Below are 20700 nucleotides of genomic sequence, written 5' to 3'. Positions count from 1 at the left end.
TTTCTCAACCTGGCGTTAGGAATCAAAGCTTTTATTCTGGTGCCTTGGAACATATTTTTACAATCTGACCAATCAGACGTTTACAGTGGGCGTGTCCCTCTAACCTTCCTGCCAATCAGCTCAAAGCTCTGTTGGGAAGATTGGTGCTGGACTTATGATCACTGTTTCCTGTAAGCTGCGCACATGAGCGTGCACGCGCTCCAAAATATCCCCCCGCGCACCCTTTTCCTCGGTCGCGCGCTCCCCATCCCCCTGTCAGCCTGCGGGGGCGGGGCGGGGAGGCGCGAGCAGTAGAAGGGAGCCGCGGCCGCCCCTGCCTCTCCATGGTGCCTCCAGCCCCCTCGCGTTCCTGGCCTCTTGGCCCTGCCCCCCGATCCACCCCCTCTCCTCTGCCGCCCCCTGCCTTGGGGCGCGACTTCTCTTGCGGCAGCTGCGGCGGCGGCTTCAGCTCCTCGGGACGAAAGCGCTCTCAGCCAGGGGGCTGCGAGAGGGGCGGGGCGGGCTTTCCCGAAATGGACGGAGAAAGCCCTCTCTCGCAGCCCCCTGGCTGGGAACGCTTTCGCTGCGAGAGAGGGCTTTCTCCGTCCGTTTCGGGAATGCCCGCCCCGCCCCTCTCACAGCCCCTTCGCTGGGAGCGCTTTCGCCCCAGACTTCTAGCAAGGGGGCTGCAGTAGAGGCAGGGCAGGCGTTCCCGAAGTCCGGCCGACTTTTCCCTGTTGCCGGAGCCGTTTTTTCTTCATGGTGCAAAGCCACACAGTCCTGGGCGTGTCCCCGCTCAGACACTATACTTTTCTGCTCACCCCGAAAAAAAATTAGAGGGAACACTGCTTATGATTGGGGGTCACCACAACATGAGGAATTGTATTAAGGAATCGCGGCATTAGAAAGGTTGAGAACCACAGTGCCAGAAGTAGGGCTGATTTATTCCCAAGATATCAACTTTTCTTTTATTTCTTTTGAAGCTTGTTGAGGAACAGAAAGCTATTGTATTAAAGGGGAAATCTACCATCTACCTTCTTTCCAGAGTTAAAATATGAGAGTCCCTTTGAATGGAAGTGGACGTCTGGTTATATCAGACTATTCCAATCATCAGAACCAACCTTTTTTTAAAAAGTGGAAGCATAGAATATACAAAATATGGACTCAGGGTATTTTGTGGAGAGGACCAACTCTTTATATATACCTACAAAAGTAAAATATTATAAATGCTTTCTCTTGGTTGCCCAATCATTTTGTTTACTCCTTCAGTTTAACAGATGGTTTTCTCAATGCTAACTTCCTCTGGCAGAAGCGATGTCGATAAACCCTTGGGGTCCTACCTTGTAAAACTCCAGCTTGGCAAATGGCAGCAGGAAAGGCCAAAGGGAGCTTAGACAGCAGCACAAGGATGATTGCTAAGCAACAGATCACAAAGGCTTTCTCCCCCCTTATGTTGCTGTTAACAACATTAAGATTCACATGGCTGTAGATAGAAATAATTGAAAATCAGTGTGATTGCTTAACAGGGAGGTCAGAAAACATAGTCTCTGTTTTGTGTGTGTATGTCTGGCAAAGTGTAACTGTAACTGGTAACTCTATTTGCAATTCATTTTCATTCCAGCTGTTAAATTTTAAATGTTTATAATAAAGAGATGTTATTGTTTGTTTCTTTTTTAAAAAAAGTAATCAAACCGATGCTTCAGAATCTAATCTCCAGCTTGTTGGCATTGTTTTTCAGCCTTTTATACTCATGAGCCGTGTGCAGATGCAAATTTTAGGTTGATTAGTATCTGTATAAGCAATTTTAAACTGATTGCCATCATGCTTCTTTATAATAGCTTTAAAAAAAAGAATACACTACACATTTCAAAGTCAGTTCAGGTTTTAATGACAATAAACAAATCATTTATTTTTCAAACTCAGCAAAGTTATTTAATTTATATCACAAACGATTTTAAAGCTATTTTTACAACATAAGCATATTAAATCAACATATATCTTGAGAGAAAGAAAATAGCATGTGAAATCAAGAATTTTGAAAACTTACAAACAACATTATTATTATTATTATTATTATTATTATTATTATTATTATTATTAATTAGACTTGTATGCCGCCCCTCTCCGAAGACTCGGGGCGGCTCACAGAATACAATACAAAAACAATATGTGTACAAATCGAATAATTAAAAACTATAAGCTAAAATTTCATTACATTAAAAAGTAGTCAATAACTCAAATCACATCCACACATAACTTTTAATGGTCAGAAAAGGGGGGCATGATCTAACTGCCCCATGCCTAGTGACATAGATGGGTCTTGAGGCTCTTGCGAAAGGCGAGGAAGGTGGGGGCAGTGTGAATTTCCGGAGGAAGCTGATTCCAGAGGGCCAGGGCCGCCACAGAGAAGGCTCTTCCCCTAGGTCCCGCCAGATGACATTGTCTGGTCGATGGGACCTGGAAAAGGCCAACTCTGTGGGACCTATTGGCTGCTGGGATTTGTGTGGCAGAAGGCGGTACTGTAAGTAATCTTTAAGTAATCTTAAGTAAAATTTGAATGTTCAGTCCTTAGATCGATGTTTTGTAATAACCACTAGTATAAAAAACAAAATGTGTAGCTAAGCATGCTGAGCGGTTTGGGGTAAGATACAAGAATTATATGTTTTGTTTTGTTTTTTGTTGACCCCCTCACTCCTTAGGAGAGCCTAGTGATTGACAGGCCCCGTGTCCGTAAGCAAACAAAACACTACAACTCCTTTGAGGAAGATGAGCTGATGGAGTTCTCAGAGCTGGACAGTGACTCTGATGAGCGACCCACACGTTCAAGGCGTCTCAATGAAAGAACACGTCGGTACTTAAGGGCAGAATGTTTTCGTGTGGAGAAAAATCTGCTTATATTTGGGTGTGTGGTGATTTTTCGTTAAACCTCTCTTGAATGTTCAATCCTGTATTGTATGCAAGGATTATTGCACTTCTTTTAAAAATTTAGTAATATTCGGATTGTTGAAATCAGGGTAACATTTCAGTTCCTATAATTCTTTGGCATTTTTTCCCATTGCTATACATTAAAATTCATGGAGAAATAGTATTTTTTTAAAATGGTAAACAGAGTTCCTTTAGCTCCATTGCTGCCTTTTTCACCACTTTCTTTGCTAATTTATGTCTATACATCTCTTCTATTTTTTTCCAACGAGAAAGTAATTGTATGAACATTTTACAGAAATTCTGATAGTCTTTGTATGCTGTGCTTCTGTTTTTCTCAAGCTGGGGACGTTGGAAAGACATTCTGACCCACGGCAGGTTTAAATGGCATCTCAATGAAAAGGATATGGAGATGATCTGCCGAGCACTGCTGGTCTACTGTGTTAAACATTATAAGGGAGATGAGAAGATTAAGAGTTTTATTTGGGATTTGATCACTCCAACAAAGGATGGACAAAACCAAGCCCTACAGAACCATTCAGGTACCAGAAATGAATCTTGTTGTGTTCTAAGCTTATTTCTTTAAGATACTTAAGAAATAATAATAATTGATTCATCTGATTAGTGAATCATACTCTTCTGAAAGATGAGACTTCTTCAGTTAGAGAATGTTTTTAATTAGAATTCCAGATTTTGTTAATCCTGAAGATGTCCATCTAATTTTTTTTAACCTAAACTATTAAAATGCTTCTTAACAAAGTCAAAAGTTACATTCTGCATTTACTTCTTTAACATTTATTATCACTTGTTGGACATTTATCTGCAACAGCAGATATGTCCAGATAAAATGGCTTCTTATACCATCAAAGTGAATTTGCTGCCCTTTCTGTACTAAACACTTGAAATAACACTTTCAATTTTTTTTAAAAAAATATTGGATTTGTAGACTGTTCATTATTGTTGTGAGCAGCCCCGAGTCTTCGGAGAGGGGTGGCATACCAATCTAATACATTATTATTAATTATTATTAAATAATTTTCTGTAATAAGGTAAGAAATGAAAGAAAGATTAAAATAGGTAAAAGCAGGAAGGATACAAATTAATGATGATAATATCTGAACTCCCCATAAAATTCAGACAGTGAAATAGAATAAACAATAAACTTGTCATGCTGAAGCATTCAAATTTTTATTCTGTTTGCAGCTTGTTAGATTTACAGTACAGTATATCATTTTTTTCTCTAGGAGAACAAATTGCTTTCATGATAATTTTCCAATGTTTTATTCCCATAACAGTTCTTTTAGGTGGGCTGGGGTAAGAAATGCTCTCTGACATGGAGTATCCATGCCTGAGAATAAGATTGGGTCACCCAATTCTATTCCAGCAATCTGTCTGTTATACAGTATAATAATATAACACTCTTATGTGGGTTGATAGTTTTATTAGTAACATATAGATGTGCATTCCAGATGAAGTTTTAAGAGAGTTTTTAGATCAGTTATTGTAATTCCTTTCCACTTTTTGTTATGGTACCTTGACCACAATTCAGAGTGTATTTTAGTGTAGAATCCCCAAATCAATATTGTTGATTTATTGATTACTGCTGTGTCTTCACATTCCTGAACTAATAGAAGTGGTTTAGGAAATAGCATTGCTTTCTTCAGCTGATAGCAAGAAGAATATGGAATTATTGAATCAATATCAGACCCTGTGATAAACTGAATGTAGGCTAACAATTGGTTTTTGTATCTCATTTTTGTATCTCATTTTTGATTGATGGTGACTTCATTAAATATGCATAATTCTCTTCTGACATTCATATTTTCAGGCAATTTGGGAAATTTGGCTTTATATTCTGTAATCGGAGGTTTAAATATTTTTTGGAGAATTATTCCTTGTTTCCCCCCCTCTGGCTTAAAATGTTGATAGTTAATTTTGTTTTCTTTACAATGTTTATTTCCTCCTGTGTTAATTACAACTGTGAATAGAATAGAATAGAATAGAATTCTTTATTGTGGTCAAGTGTGATTGGACACACAAGGAATTTGCATTTGGTGCATATATTTGTAGTAGGAGCAATATAGAATAATGTGGGGAGTGTTTCAGGAGAGGATACGGCTGTATAATTATATTTTTCCTTGTACATTGACATGAAAAGTTGACTATTTAACCAATTGAAAAGCATTGATGTATTTTAGCATGGTACTTACTGAGGGGAGAGAGAGTTTTTAATTTGGGTGCTCAAATCCTTATCAGTGGCTCTCAGCCAAGAAAACCTGATTCTCGCAGAATCTAATTAATTAGGTTGATGACAAGAAGAAAGCACTTAACATTACAGATCGTAGAAAGTGAATGTAGATAATTTAGGTATCATTTATCAATGACTACAATAAGGTGGGGCCTTCTAGATCCCTTTGGTTCTCTTTGCTACTATCTCTTGACTCAAGAGGGAGGTTGCTATGGATTTAGAAGGTTTGAAAGGAAAATCCATATGTTTTTGTTCTTCTGTATTTTGTCTCTGGGTATCCAAAGGAGCCGATAAAAGTGCTTGGGCCAGTATAGTGGCAATACAACTCTCCAAGTGCTCCTGAAATTCCTTTGCTTCAAAATCATTGATTGTGCTATATGCATCTGACCTTGAAGGCCATCTGGTAGAAGTAGCTGATCCTGAACAAGGCTATTTGAGTAGCTATGGCACACCTCAATGTACACATGTAACACTACTACAGTGATACCTATCTACAAACGCCTCTACTTAAGAACTTTTCTAGATAAGAACCGGGTGTTCAAGATTTTTTTGTCTCTTTTCAAGAATGATTTTCCACTTACAAAACCGAGCCTCTGAAACTATAACCGGAAAAGGCAGGGAGAAGCCTCTGTGGGGCCTCTCTAGGAATCTCCTGGGAGTCAGAGTCTCCACCCTCCCTGTGGTTTCCCCAATCGCATGCATTATTTACTTTTACATTGATTCCTATGGGAAAAAATGTGTCTTCTTACAAACTTTTCTTCTTAAGAACCTGGTCACGCAACTAATTAAGTTTGTAAGTAGAGGTACCACTATAGTTTGATTTGGTTAGTAATGGGTTTGGATTCTAATTCAAGCTGCTGATGGTCATCTGTATAGCCTTACATAATTCAGGGCCTAGGCATCAGTGGGACCGCCTTCTCCAATTGTTCTTACCTTTTCTGTATGTTTAGGCAGGATTAGCATGCTTCTTCTTTGGACAATACAGTTATAGTATGGTTTCTCTAGTCTCCTCCATAGTACAGTCATTTTTATTACTGTTGTTTTAAATTCTTTATGCGCTGCAAAGTTGGTGGCAACTGTATAGATTAAGAACATTTAAAGAAACAGTATCTTTCTGGAATACATGTGATAATTAGGAGAGGAGACACTTTTTACAGTAGTTCTGTTCAGTTTAAATTATCAGTGCCAGTTAGTTGGGAAGGAGAGATCAAGCCATTGGAGCTACATTATAGGGTACCACAAGACTTGTTTACACACACCCCTCCATATGTTTAACATTCACATAAAGCCATTGAGGGAAATTATCTGTCAACATGATATCTGATGGTATCCTGTTCTACACCCCCACCCTTGGCTGTGCAGAAGATGGCAATTGAGATTTTATTATAGTAGCTAAGGCTGTCACAATTTGGCCAAAGAGAAACAGGCTTAGACTGAGCAATAATATGACTATAGTATAAATTCATACATCAGTCTGGAGAAAATTCATCTCTTGCTATGGTCAGGGGTACATTTCTCTTTGGCAGAACTGGTTTGCAGTCTGTGGTCCTCTGACTCACATCTCCTACTCAGAATAACAAGTAGAGACTTTGGCCAGGAGGACCTTTAAACAATTATATCTTGTGCACCAATTTTGACTATCCCTAGAATGGGAGGCTTTGTTGATAATCAATCATGCCTTTGTCATTTCATGCATTAACTATTATGAGTCTGCCCAATTAGAAATGGAAACTTAAAGTGTAGTTTGGGGAATCTTAGGTTTCCTTTTTGTGACACCTCTACTATAGGAGTTGCATTGGCTGCTAGTTTAGTGTCCAGTACAATTCAAGTTGGTAGTTGTTGCCTTTAATGTTCTATATGGCTTGAGGCCTAGGTATTTCTGAGACTGCCTGCTCCAGGTGGAATCTGCCCATCCAGTGAGATTGGGAAGAAAAAGTAAATTGCTCCTGCTTCTGAAGGAATATGGCCATGATGGACTCTGTGGTCAAGATTTCCCATCCTCTGAAACAGCCTTTTCCCAACATAAGGTCAGATCCTTCCCACTTAAGTTTCCATAAAGCAATTAAGACCTGGCTCTCCAAGAAGTCACTTGGGGGCAGGATGAAAGAATGATTCTGCCTCTGAGGATCTTGATTGGCACTGTTGATTGATTTGAGAGTGGGGTAATGATTGTTTCTGATTACTTTTGGCTTTCCTTGTATTGTTTTTAATTTTCTGATTGGAGCAGCATTAAGGCCTAAGTAAATATTGTTGCTAAAGTAAAAGGATTCTGTCAATGAAATCCTTGGAGAATCTGTATCTGAATTCAGGAGGGGGGGGGCAGGGAGATATGTGTATGTTTACATATATATAATTACTGATAAATAAAGCAGTTATAGTTTAATGCTGTTTTTTCTGAAGTCATGAATTTTATTTTATTTGATATTCCTTGACTTTCTGAAGAGCTAGGTGTTCATAATTTGAAGTTAGCAAAGAGGAATTCTGCACCTATCTTTGTAATATTAAATTAACTTTTTGGAAACTATCTGCATAGTGTGTGGTCTACAAGTAACCCAAGAGCTTTGTTATGCTTATATGCCACTCCAACCACCAGATGTGGGCAAGAATTGTACATTTTCCCAATCCCAGGTTCTATTTGAATAACTAGATGTCTGGGGACAGACTACAAAGAGAAGAATGTGTTTTCTTTGTGCTCTGCCAGTTCCATTTACATCTGAACTATTTTTCTCTTTTGATTTGCAATTATATAGACACATCCCTGGTTCAGCAGTGCTGCTCATATGCTTTCTTTTGTCTGTTGCAGGATTATCAGCTCCAGTGCCAAGAGGAAGGAAGGGGAAGAAAACCAAGAGTCAAATGCTGCTGCCCGAGATTAAGAATGCAGACTGGCTTAGTACTTGCAACCCTGAAATCGTCCTACACGATGATAGCTACAAAAAGCATCTGAAACAACATTGCAACAAGTGAGCAAATGAAATCATTAAGGCACTGATTTCTTACTTCTGGACCGCTTATCTGATTTTTTCCTGTTCTAAATTCAAAGGCATTCTTGAAACTTAGAAGTGACTCATGCGTTTGTGCTTGTATTTAAAAATGTATTCCATGACATAGATCCAGGGAAATTGGCCAACAAGCTCTAGAGTAGTGGTGGCGAACCTATGGCATGCACACCAAAGGTGGCATGCAGAGCCCCCTCTGTAGGCACACATGCCGTCGCCCCAGCTCTGTTTTGGGTGTCAGCCATGCATGCGTGCGTGCCTACTGCTGTCCAGCTGCTTTATGGGCATATTTATTTTATTTATTTATTTATTGGATTTGTATGCCGCCCCTCTCCGTAGACTCGGGGCGGCTAACAACAATAATAAAAACAGCATGTAAATCCAATACTACAACAACTAAAAAAAACCCTTATTTTAAAACCAATCATACCTACAAGCAAACATACCATGCATAAATTGTAAAGGCCTAGGGGGAAAGAGTATCTCAGTTCCCCCATGCCTGATGGCCGAGGTGGGTTTTAAGGAGCTTACGAAAGGTGAGGAGGGTGGGGGCAATTCTGATCTCCGGGGGGAGTTGGTTCCAGAGGGCTGGGGCCGCCACAGAGAAGGCTCTTCCCCTGGGCCCCACCAAACGACATTGTTTAGTTGACGGGACCCAGAGAAGGCCCACTCTGTGGGACCTAACTGGTCGCTGGGATTCGTGCAGCAGAAGGCGGTCCCTGAGATAATCTGCTCCGGTGCCGTGGAGGGCTGTGCATGCCCAAACTTTGCAATTTGGATGGGGCACATGCCTGGGGTGCACATTGATTCCTGGAGCGCACACATACATGCGCCCACGCCATGCAGTTTGGGCGTGCATGTGCACTTTGGGCACTTGGTGCCTAAAAGGTTCACCATCACTGCTCAAGAGAGTGGATGACAAAAGATTTAATTGATATGGTTGTTTTTCTTTCTAATTCACATTCTTTTACAGACCATATGGGACTAGGAATACAATCCATGCATTTATAACCAAAACAAATTGGCCCAGGCTTGCGGCAGGGCTTTCCAATTTATAAATTACTCTTTTCTCTGTTTCTCTAAAAATTAAAAGGCATGTTTATATGGAACAAATATTGTGAAAGCCTTGTGGATATTTCTGAGCTTTTTATGATGCTCTGTGGGCCATTTTGCAATCTGAAAAATTTAGTATCTTCTTTTGTGTGCAGAAGACATGATAGGAGTCTGTAATCTCCTATGTCTCAAATATAATTAAGATGCAGTGACATCTGCAGCAAACCACAATGATGCCAAATTAATGACATAGATACAATGATGTCACACAAATGTTGCCATTAAATACTTGCATCTCAACAACTGATGTAAGTACTATAAATTGCTCCTCGTGGAGCATGCAGGTGAAGTGTGGGGGGAGGATATGTATCAATAAGTAGATATTAAGAGATGTTAATAAGCACCATGCTTTTGATAGGCTTTCTGGATCATATTATTCTTAATTTCATTGCTTATAGCAACTAGTTCTTTATCATTTCCTTATCTCATATATACAGTGTTCCCTCTATTTTCGCGGGGGATGTGTTCCGAGACCACCCGCGAAAGTTGAATTTCCGCGAAGTAGAGATGCGGAAGTAAACACACTATTTTTGGCTATGAACAGTATCACAAGCCCTCCCTTAACACTTTAAACCCCTAAATTGCAATTTCCCATTCTCTTAGCAACCATTTAGATTATTACTCAACATGTTTCTTTATTAAAGTTTATTAAAAAATATATTTATTAAAGGTGGACGAAAGTTTGGTGATGATATATGATGTCATCGGGCAGGAAAAACAGTGGTATAGGGGGGAAAACCCCAAAGTATTTTTTAATTAATATTTTTGAAAAACCATGGTATAGACTTTTCGCGAAGTTCGAACCCGCGAAATTCGAGGGAACATTGTAGTTTTAAAATATTTTTATTCACATTTATTGGGTGGAATAGCCTCATTTAGATTATCTATTTGCTATCAAATGATTTACTCACTTGGTTATTATTTAACTCTGCCCAGTAATCTTACAGCCAGTTGGATTTTTACGGTAATGAATTTTATCTGCAAGTGAGCCATCGCTTACCACTTAATTCACCAATATCAGCTTTTTGAAGCTTCTTTTCTAGAAGAATGGCATTTGGTTCTAACTTTGGTGCTAACTTTGAATGGCATAATAGCTGTCCCCATTGCCAACAAACAAGACAACACCTCCTGTAAACTTAAAGTGGGTCTGGAAAGCATGTTGAAACTCAGATTTACTGTCTGAGTTACCTTCTGCTTTTCCTTTTGGCAGAGTGCTGTTGAGAGTACGGATGCTCTATTACTTGAAAGCTGAAGTGCTGGGGGAGGCAGCTGATAAAGCCTTTGAAGGAACCCCTGCCAAGTATGTTACATTAGCCTTCTGGAGTTTTGCTTTATAATCTGTTGTGTTATAGTCACAATATTGTAAGTATAGACAGCATGTGCTTGGGTTGCTGTTCTTGCACGTGCGTAAGTTTTACGCTTAGCAGGGAACTGTAGGACTTTGAATGCATATATATATATATATATATATATATATATATATATATATATATATATATATATATATATATATATATATGAATATATATATTCATATTGTAAACATCCTCTTAAGAGAATGAATGAAAGAAAGAATGAATGAATACACACATAGAGTTAAGAGTAAACTATATGCATGCAGTCTGTAGTGTTTGTCTGAGTTCATATATTGTATAAATTGTAATTGTTTAATTATAATGTGTTAGATTCAGACATTGCTAAGTGTTAAATAATGATTAACAACCACAGTGATGGCTTCAGATAACAAGCCAAAACCAAACCACATTAAAATATATCATGACATTTGAATCCAGTCTTTTTTAGCAGAGTAAATAATATTGAACAAAAATAGTACTGCTCTGAAATTTACAAAAATACTACAATAGTACTGTAATGGAAAGTATTAATTTAATTTTATCTATTACCACAGTATTCCGAGATTGTAACAGAAAAGTTAACTAAATATAAATTAATTTGATTTACACCAATTGTTTTTCTTTTGAGTGAGTGTTGCCCCTTTCATAGTACTGTATAGCGTTAAGGGTATATGATTGGAATATGGAAAAATGCTGAAATTCCATTGATTCAATGATTCCCCTAGTAAAATGCTGCTAGGGGAAATAATGTAAACATCAATATATACTTATTAGTTAATTATTAACCCCATCAGTTTTGATTTAAAAAAAACACCACTATCAGCTAAAGTACTTCTTTGAATTAAGTGGGTTTGCAGATATTTATTTTACGTATTTATTATTTTATTTATTAAATTTATTTGCCTCTCACTTTGTTTCAAAGCAACTCTGGGTGGCTAATCACATTAAAATAAAGCCATAAATATAGGTCTACAAATGTGTAAAATCACAATAAAATTACAATAAAATAGAAATTATAACTAAAACTAAAAGATGGGGAAGAAAAGAGTGGAATGTATGGGGGCGCACTGGGGGAATGGCTATTAATTGATCAGTCACCTCCAATGTGATACTTCCCCATTGGGGCTTCAAGCCAACTGGCAGAGCCAGGTCTTCGCGTTTTTTCAAAGGGTCAAGAAGAGACTGTGAGTCAAACTCACTTTGGGGGCAAGGTGTTCCCAAGGGCTGGGGGCGCAGCAGAGAAGGTTCTTTTCCTGACCGCTGTCAGACTGAATTCCTTGACTGATGGGATCTGCAGCATGCCTTCTCTACCGGCATGAGTGAGGCATCCTGTCACATAGGGGTGAGATGGTTCCTCAGTTATGATCTGTGCGGTTCTGTGACTTTCCCCCAAATTTTGCAGTTGAGTTAAAGAGTTGTAGGTAGAAGTGCTATGAAGCACCTTTTAGAATCTAATTTGAAATGATGCCATATAGTTCAGTTTGAATGTGTTTATAAAAATACCCAGACTTTAAAATAGACTTTAGAAGCCAAGTGCTAGATTAATGAATAATTATCAGAACTGATAATACAGCAATTTTTATAGTGGTTTCATATCATTCTTTCACACGGAGTTTGATCAAGTCCTTTTTCTTAACATTTCTTTAAGGTAAACCTTTTACAAAAATAATTTAAACATGTACCCAGACCTGTATATGACTGTTGAATATACTTTGTCCTTTGCAGAGATTTAGATGTCTTGCTGCCAGACATTGACTATGTGGAGATTCCTGTGGACTGGTGGAATGCTGATGCAGATAAATCCCTCCTCATTGGAGTTTTTAAACACGGTATTTCCTTTTATGTGGGATGGAGCTTTCATAGACTTGTATAAAATGCTTTGGAGGAAATATTTCATTACTGATGCAAGTGCCGCCTCTCTTTTCAGGCTTCCATGAAAGCCTAAAAAAATATCCACCAGTTTTAACATTAGTATATATTAGATGCCTATATAAGGATCAAATTCTTTTCCGCGGGAACTCCAATCTTATGAACACCTAACAGTGAATTGGCTTCATTAAATTTGTTGAACTTCTTAAACATGAACAGTGGGCTGCTGCAGCTCCTGTACAATTTGACCAAAGTAAAGTAAAGTAATATGTGATTATATGTATTATATATACAGATTGTGAAAAAGAATGTGTGAGTGATGCATTACACGAATTGTGATTTAATTTAAATACAGATAGTCCTTAATGTCCATTTGTTCAGCAACCAGAATTTATGATGTTGCTGAACTAAAGGATTTAGGATTGGCTGTTCTGGCTCTGAAGCTTCTTTGTGGCCACGTGAACAAAATTTGGCCAAATTCTCCCTCCCATTTATGGGTGCCTTCTCCGCCTCCTTACCTACCCACTGCTGTCAGTTGTCTTTCCACCTGGCTCTGCCTACTGCCTTTATGCCCACTGGCAAAGCAGTACTATACTGGCCAGGGCCTTCTTTCATGCTACCTTTTCCCTACTACTTGGGTCTTTTTTTTATGCTGTGCAGTCAGGGTCTTCATTCAGTGCTGGTGCAAAACAAGGAATCTTGGGGCTGGGGCCTTCTTTCATATACCAGACTTTTGTTAATGAATGCTTCAGGTGGGGTATGAATGTAAGCCCTGGCTGGTGTGCAAATGGATTTCCTGGTATGGCATGAATGGAGATCCTGGATGGGGTGCCCCGGCTGCACCAGGGTGACGGAAGGTCCCAGCTAGTGCAACAGTGATGTGTGATGTAGCAGGTATGGTGGCAGGCAGGTCTGGGTATTGGAAATAGATGTGGTTATGAAAAAGTGCATAGATGGAGGGGAAAATTCAAGAGGAAGCAGTCTGCTATCTCACTGAGTCTCGGGACTGGGAGAAACTCTGGAATGGATTGGATTGGGATGGATCCTTTTCTAATGAACAGTGAAACTCAGTGTATAATGACAACCAAAACGATTGGGATAGCCATTGCTAAGTGATGTAGTCACTTGACATTCACTTGAATTTGTCTTTTACGACCATATCGTTTAAGGCAGTGATTTTCAACCTTTTTTGAGTCACGGCACATTTTTTACATTTACAAAACCCTGGGGCACATTGAGTGGGGTGGGGGGGCTAAAAAAAGTTTGGACAATTTTTTTTCTCTCTCTTCCTCCCTTTCGCTCTATTTCTCTCCCTCCCTCTTTCTCTCCCTTTTTTCTCTCTCTCGATCCCTCTTCCTTTCTCTCCCTTCCTTCCTCTCTTTTTTGCTTTCTTTCTCCCTCCCTCCCTCTATGTCTTTCTCCCACCTTCCCTCCCTCCCTCCCTCTCTTTCTCTTTCTTTCTCTCTCTCTCTTTCTCTCGTTTTCTTTTTCTCTCTCTTTCTTTCTTTCTCTCTCTTCCTTTTTCTCTTTCTCTCTCTTGCTTTCTTTCTCTCTCTCTCCCTCTTTCTTTCTCTTTCTCTTGCTTTGTTCTCTCTCTCTCTTTCTTTCTTTCTTTCTCTGTCTTGTTTCCTTTCTCTCTCTGAGCTTCGCGGCACACCTGACCATGTCTCGCGGCACACTAGTGTGCCGCGGCACACTGGTTGAAAAACACTGGTTTAAGGGATGGAAATTCCAGTCCCAATTACTGTCATTAACCAAGAACTAGCCCTACATATCTCTGCATCTCAACAATATTTTTAAATACAAAATTTCATACATTTGGCTTACATGATTGACGTCTGCTGAAAACTACATACTTGAAATCCTGTTTGGTTTCTTTAGATTGTGGAGATTGACATAAAGAATCTAGTCATTCTGCTCTTACTTGCTTGTTTATGTGGTTGCTAAGGGAATAGTGGCAGGGATTTAAGTTGTTCTTTGGATAATATTGAACTGTTTAATTATTTTATTAGGTTACGAACGGTACAACGCAATGCGAGCTGACCCAGCTCTGTGCTTTCTTGAGAAAGTGGGCATGCCAGATGAGAAACTACTGTGTGCAGAGCAGAATGTCACTGATGGAGTACAGGATGCTCCAGAACGGTAAGTCAGACTAGGCAGGGAAAACTGTCACAGGAATAGAGTTGCCTGAGAGTTTGTACTTCTAAAATAGTTAGCGCATAAGGATATGTACAAAACAGAAAACGTTTTCAGTCAAATGCAAAAAAATTACCATGCATTGTGTTTTAAAAGTTCTGCCAAACTTCCTTGGGTGGTCTGTAGTTCAACAGCACAAGACCCTGGAACATGTTAGTTGTTCCATTTGAGTTGAAACTAAATCTAGAGGAATCTTATGGCATATTAGTGTGCTTCTCCCCGCCCCACCCGCTCCGCCCCTGTCCCCTGTAACCACCCCACCCCCTTGGTTTGTGCCCTGAGTGCTTACCTATCAATTTTCCCAGTGCTTTACTTTCCCATCTTCCTGTAGTTTCCACCATCACCAATAATCTTTTCATAATTATCACTGATTGAAATTTTATTGCATCTGTGTTCTAGTTACACTTGTAATATGTTTTAAATGTTGCAAGTATAACATTTCATTTTTTCACTCTTCTGACAAACAAGCATCCCTTAAAATACTGTCAGGACTCATAGTAATATCTTCGTTACACAATTTCTCCTCTTTTCAGTCTATTTATTTAGAGTTTGCATACCCAAATAGAGCTGTAATCTTTGAAAATTAAACATGAACAATTGTTAGTGTTCTCCACTGCATCTGGAAGGAGAGTCCAACATGGGTAATGTACCAATCCTATTGGTAGAGACTGAGTTATAATTAGCATAATAATAGCTACCGCCCCCTTACTGCTCCCATGAGCCCCAGTTTTAAAAACTCAGTCCAAGAGTAGAGACATACTGAGTTTGGCTCTTAGGAGTTATATATATATATATATAAATAAGTTGTAAATAAATGTAAATATAAATGAATTGTTGTTTTTTGACCTGTTTAATCCTGTTCTTTGTCTTGCAGATTGAAGGCTCACAGAAAAAGGATGAACAGAGGAAAGGGGTCTCTGCCCTCCGCGGGCAGCACCCCCAACGATCCTCCTCAGGGGTTTTGTATTCCCTCCGTGGGAACACCCCGCAGAGGAGCACCCAGCCTGGGGTCCCTGACCTCCGTGGCCAGACCAGGGCTGTGAGCTGAAGGTGGAGGGGTCCGCCCCCTCCACTGGGAAGCTTGAGGGCGCGATCGCTGGGCTCCAGGCAAGGAACGGAGCCGCGCCTCTCAGCTGTTCGGCAGCCGGTGAACAAGCCGCCGCCGCCGCCGGCTGGGAAGCCACTGGGCGAGAGAGAAGACGCTGGGACTGCCGGACATCCCGGCGAGGCCAGCGGAGCCGCGGTCGTGCCGCCGGAGACGCAGCGGGAGCCGGCACAAGCCCCGATGGGGGGCTGGAAGCCGCAGCGCTCCCCCCCTCACCACCCAAAAGGGAAAAAAGCCGCGAACGGCATGGGGGCCGCCATGTTGGTTGCTACTTGTGCAACCCGAAGGCGCCAACAGGAAGCCCTTCCTGCAGCTGATAGGCGCGAAGAGGCTGTAGCCTCAGTGCGCATGTGCAATCGGCCAATAGAGGACGGTGGCCATCTTTTTCTGTCCCGGAGCCAAAAATTTGCTGAGCAACGAGGCATACAAGGCCAAAACGCCAACGATTCCTCAGTTACACAAATTGTGAGTACTATGGAGGAACAAGCGGGACTTGAGGGGGCTGCCTCCCCCAATGTGGCCAAGGAAAAGCCTAAAGGGAAGGCCAAGGAGAAGTCTAAGACTTCACAGTCCCCAGCCTCAGCCTCATCTATGAAAGAGGCCGAAAAACATATTAAGGCCTTGGAAAAAAGACTGGAGGCGGCTCTACAGGCCTCCCCCTCCACAGTGCCACTGGGCCAGAGGCAAACAACACCTGACCCAGCCACCTCTCTGCCGGCTTTTAGTTTTCCTGAGGAGGAATGGTCACCTGACAGGCAATCACCTGCGCTGCCACACATCATGTCCTCTCCAGGCCCTACATGGAACAGACCTGAGTCAGCTAGCTATGCTAGAAGAAGCTCCATGGGGCCAGCTGCCACGTTCACCCCCACAGCGGCGGGATTAAGGGCACAGGCAAGCACTTGGCAGGATATGCTATCCGACTTGCAGGATCTTATTGCGAATGTTTATTCTCAAGGCATGGCGGCTGGGGCCAATAAATATGGCCAGCAATCTTCGCAAGCAACAACAGGGCAGATCTGGTCAGCACCGCCCCCATTGGGCTTGGGGTCCTTATCAGAGGAGCCACTCATGGGAGAAGACAGCGATAGGGAGTATGACCTCTCTGAGGATGAAACAACTCCCGAACAACCGCAACCGGTAGGCCTGTTTAAGCCTTCACTGTTCAGGACTCTGTTATTTAAGGCTAAACAGGTGATGAACCTACCAGGTACAACTAAGACTGCAGAAGAGGCAGACAAGACCCTAGATGCCTTGCTCCAGGAACCTCAGCCCGAATCAGAACATTTTCCAGCATCAAATATTTTCCTACAGGGAGCCAAGCGTCCTTGGCAATACCCGGCTGCGGCTCAAGGTCCATCCAACCTAGAACGTCGTTTCTACACGTTCGACGAGGAGGTGGAGAAACTTCTCGAGTTTCCACCCATAGACCATCCGGTCGTGACCCTGGTCTCCAGCGCCCTGGTGCCCTCCGAAACAGGAGAGAGCCTGAAGCCAGAGGACCGGAAGGCGGAGATCCTTCTAAAGAAGGCACACCAGATGGCGAGCTGGGGATTTAGGGCAGCGGCGGCTGCATCCTTCATCAATAGAGCTTCTCTCCGGTGGATACAGGAGATGCAATCTCGCCTGGGACCGGAGGATGGGAGACTACATCAGGATCTGGCTAAACTACGAGCTGCAGCGGAATTTTCCGTGGATGCCACATTGCATGCGGCTAAGTTTTCCAGCAGAGGCATGGCTACCATGCTTGCAGCACGCCGACTCCTGTGGCTTCGACACTGGCCAGCTGATCTGAAGTCCAAGTGGAGACTGGCATCAGCTCCTTTTCAAGGCTCTATGCTCTTTGGGGATATATTGGACAAAGTCCTCATTGAGGACAAGGACAAGAGAAAGGTCCTCCCCAGAACGGGCAGACGGCAGGACCGGCGGTCAGCGCCATATACGAGGCGCCAAACGCCCCGCTGGGACAGCTCCACAGGGGTGGGTCAGGGCCAAAGGTCGTACGCGCAAGGTCAGTTTTCAAACCAAACCTTCAGAAGCGACCGGGGATCCTTCCAAGACCGACCCAGGGGCTACCAGGGCTCGAGGCGGCCCTTTCGGGGTAACACCCAGAGAGGCTTCCGCCGCTCTAAGTGACTCTGCCAGCCATTTGCCAATCGGCGGGAAGCTCCAGCACTTCAGCGCCTCTTGGCACACCATCCCCTCAGACCGTTGGGTCCAAGCTACAGTGTCGGGAGGTCTACGTCTGGAGTTCGTAGGTCAACCCCCCAACCGGTTTATACACTGCCCAAAAGTTCGAACACCAGAGAACAAGCTGCAATTACAGAACGAAATTGCTCATTTGCTGGAAATCCAAGCCATAGAACCGGTACCGCCACAGGAGAAGGGGAAAGGATTTTACTCAAGGATTTTCATTGTCCCCAAGTCGTCAGGAGGCTGCAGGTTGATACTCAACCTAAAACAACTCAACATATTCATAAAATACAGGCGATTCCACATGCACTCGCTTCAAACTATCTTAACCTCAATCAGATCACAGGATCTGTTAACGTCCATCGATCTGAAAGAGGCGTACCTACACGTTCCCATACATCCATCACACCGGAGATAGCTCCGCTTCTGTTCAGAGGGAACACACTACCAATACAAGGCCATGCCATTCGGCCTTTTGTCAGCTCCCCGGACTTTTACCAAGCTCCTGGATGCCCTGACGGCACACCTGCGCTCGCAATCCATCAGACTGATGGCGTATCTGGACGACATCATCATACTGTCCAGGTCGCCAGCGCAGGCGAGACAGGACTTAAACCAAACTATGCGGACATTGGAAACTCATGGCTTCACCGTCAATCTGGAAAAGAGCCAATTGATTCCTCGAACCAGACTTTTGCACCTGGGAGCAATCATAGACACCTTGTCGGGCTCAGTCTCACTCTCCCCAGAGAGGATAGCGAATATACAGCGTTTGATAGCCGAAGTCAACCAACACAGACAGGTCCCCATGTCACTGTTGTCAAAGGTGTTGGGAACCCTGGTCTCAGCTATAGGGATTGTGCCCTGGGCCAGGCACCACATACGGGCCCTGCAGTGGTTTTTACTTCCGGCACAACGGGCCAAGGTGAGCCACTCACATCAACGAACTCACCTACCACGACACGTCAAGGCTTCCCTGAGATGGTGGACATCGCCCGCAATACTCAAGGGTTCTTCTTTTCAGACGCACGACAAGCTGATTCTGACTACAGACGCAAGCCTCTACGGTTGGGGAGCTCACATCGGTCCCCACATGGCGCAGGGCATGTGGTCAGCGGAGGAATTGTCACCTGTAAACATCAACTTCCTCGAACTCAGAGCGGTCTTCCTAGCTCTGCAGGCTTTCCATTCTATTGTCCAGAACAAACACATACTAGTGCTTACAGACAATGTAGCGACCAGAGCCCATTTGAACCACCAAGGGGGCACGAGGTCGCGTCGCCTCATGGACGAGACGACAAAGCTGTTCGACTGGGCCGAACTTCACCTAGCATCCTTATCCGCAGAGCATATTGCCGGGACCAACAACACCCAGGCAGATTGGCTCAGCAGGACTACATTAGACCCGTCAGAGTGGAGGCTGGACTCAGCGCTCTTTCAACAGATATCGCACAGGTTTGGGACTCCATCTGTAGATCTGTTCGCCACCCACCGGAATGCGCAGATCCAAAGGTTCTATTCACGTTACCCGGAACCGGGGTCAGAAGAGGTCAACGCCTTGCGGTCAACTTGGCCGACAGGACTGCTGTATGCATTTCCTCCAGTAAACCTGATACCAAGGGTCATAGAAAAAATCCTCCAGGAAAAGGCAGAGGTTCTGATGGTGGCACCACACTGGCCACGCCGGCCGTGGTTTGCCGACCTGATAGCTCTGTCACTAGTTCCACCATGGAGGATACCAGACAAAATCATCACCCTCAGCCAAGGGAACCTGCTACACCCGGATCCCCAGTGGCTACAACTAACCGTCTGGCACTTGAAAGGCACAGATTAAAACACCAGGATCTTCCGGAGAAGGTCATTGACACAATTCAGGCTGCTCGACGTCCCTCGACTTCAAGGATATACCAGGCTACGTGGGCTGCCTTTTGTACCTTTTGTGACAAGGAGGGCAAGAACCCCAAGGAAGCATCGGTGATTACGGTGTTGGAATTCTTGCAGGCAGGAATAGACCGGGGTCTGGCTCCTAACACATTAAGGAGACAGGTGGCAGCACTCTCCACCATGATCCAGATACCAGAGGCTCGTTCGCTAGCCCATCATTCGTGGGTCAGAGACTTTATACGTGGAGCCTCAAATTCACATACACCACCGGTACGGAGATTCCCCTCATGGGATTTATCGATAGTACTCAAGGCCTTGACAAAACCACCATTTGAGCCTCTGAGATCCATTCCACTCAGGCTCCTTTCCTTGAAAACAGCCTTCTTAGTAGCGGTCACATCGGCACGCAGAGTGTCAGAAATTTCAGCACTCTCTGTGAGACCAGATTTGTGTATCTTCTATCCAGATAGAGTGGTACTCCGCTTGGATCCGTCATTCATCCCCAAGGTGAACACTTTGTTCCACAGGAAACAGGAACTTATCTTGCCTGACTTCTGCACGCATGGAGACCATCCATCAGAATTAAGATGGCATAAGGTTGATGTACGACGTGCTCTAAAGATTTATATCAGGAGAACGGCAGCATTCAGGAAGTCTGAGACTTTGTTTATTTCATTTGCTCAACACAGAATGGGACTTGGACTATCTTCTAAGTCAATAAGCTGTTGGCTAAAGGACTGCATTCTAGAAGCCTACAGAGCGGGAGGTCATGATCCCCCGCAGGGCTTAACGGCTCATTCGACCAGGAGTGCGGCCACATCGGCGGCCTAGACGACA

General features: G+C 42.8%; 1 protein-coding gene across 7 annotated transcripts in view; it reads left to right on the top strand.

Moving 5' to 3' along the window:
* CHD6 (chromodomain helicase DNA binding protein 6) overlaps nt 1-20700 on the top strand; it is a 178905-nt gene that overhangs the window by 132793 nt on the left and 25412 nt on the right. For 6 of the 7 annotated variants that reach the window (XM_070744910.1, XM_070744909.1, XM_070744907.1 and 3 more), the window contains 6 exons: nt 2679-2881; nt 3244-3443; nt 7953-8112; nt 10472-10561; nt 12342-12445; nt 14498-14627. In XM_070744910.1, coding sequence (XP_070601011.1) covers nt 2679-2881; nt 3244-3443; nt 7953-8112; nt 10472-10561; nt 12342-12445; nt 14498-14627 — 887 coding nt within the window. The remainder of the gene's footprint in view (nt 1-2678; nt 2882-3243; nt 3444-7952; nt 8113-10471; nt 10562-12341; nt 12446-14497; nt 14628-20700) is intronic. The other variant, XM_070744908.1, reaches the window with a different exon arrangement.

Source organism: Erythrolamprus reginae, chromosome 3 (assembly GCF_031021105.1).
Source record: "Erythrolamprus reginae isolate rEryReg1 chromosome 3, rEryReg1.hap1, whole genome shotgun sequence".
Lineage (NCBI taxonomy): Eukaryota > Metazoa > Chordata > Lepidosauria > Squamata > Dipsadidae > Erythrolamprus > Erythrolamprus reginae.
Note: the sequence above shows the minus strand (reverse complement) of the source record. Positions and strands in the feature narration are given on the sequence as shown.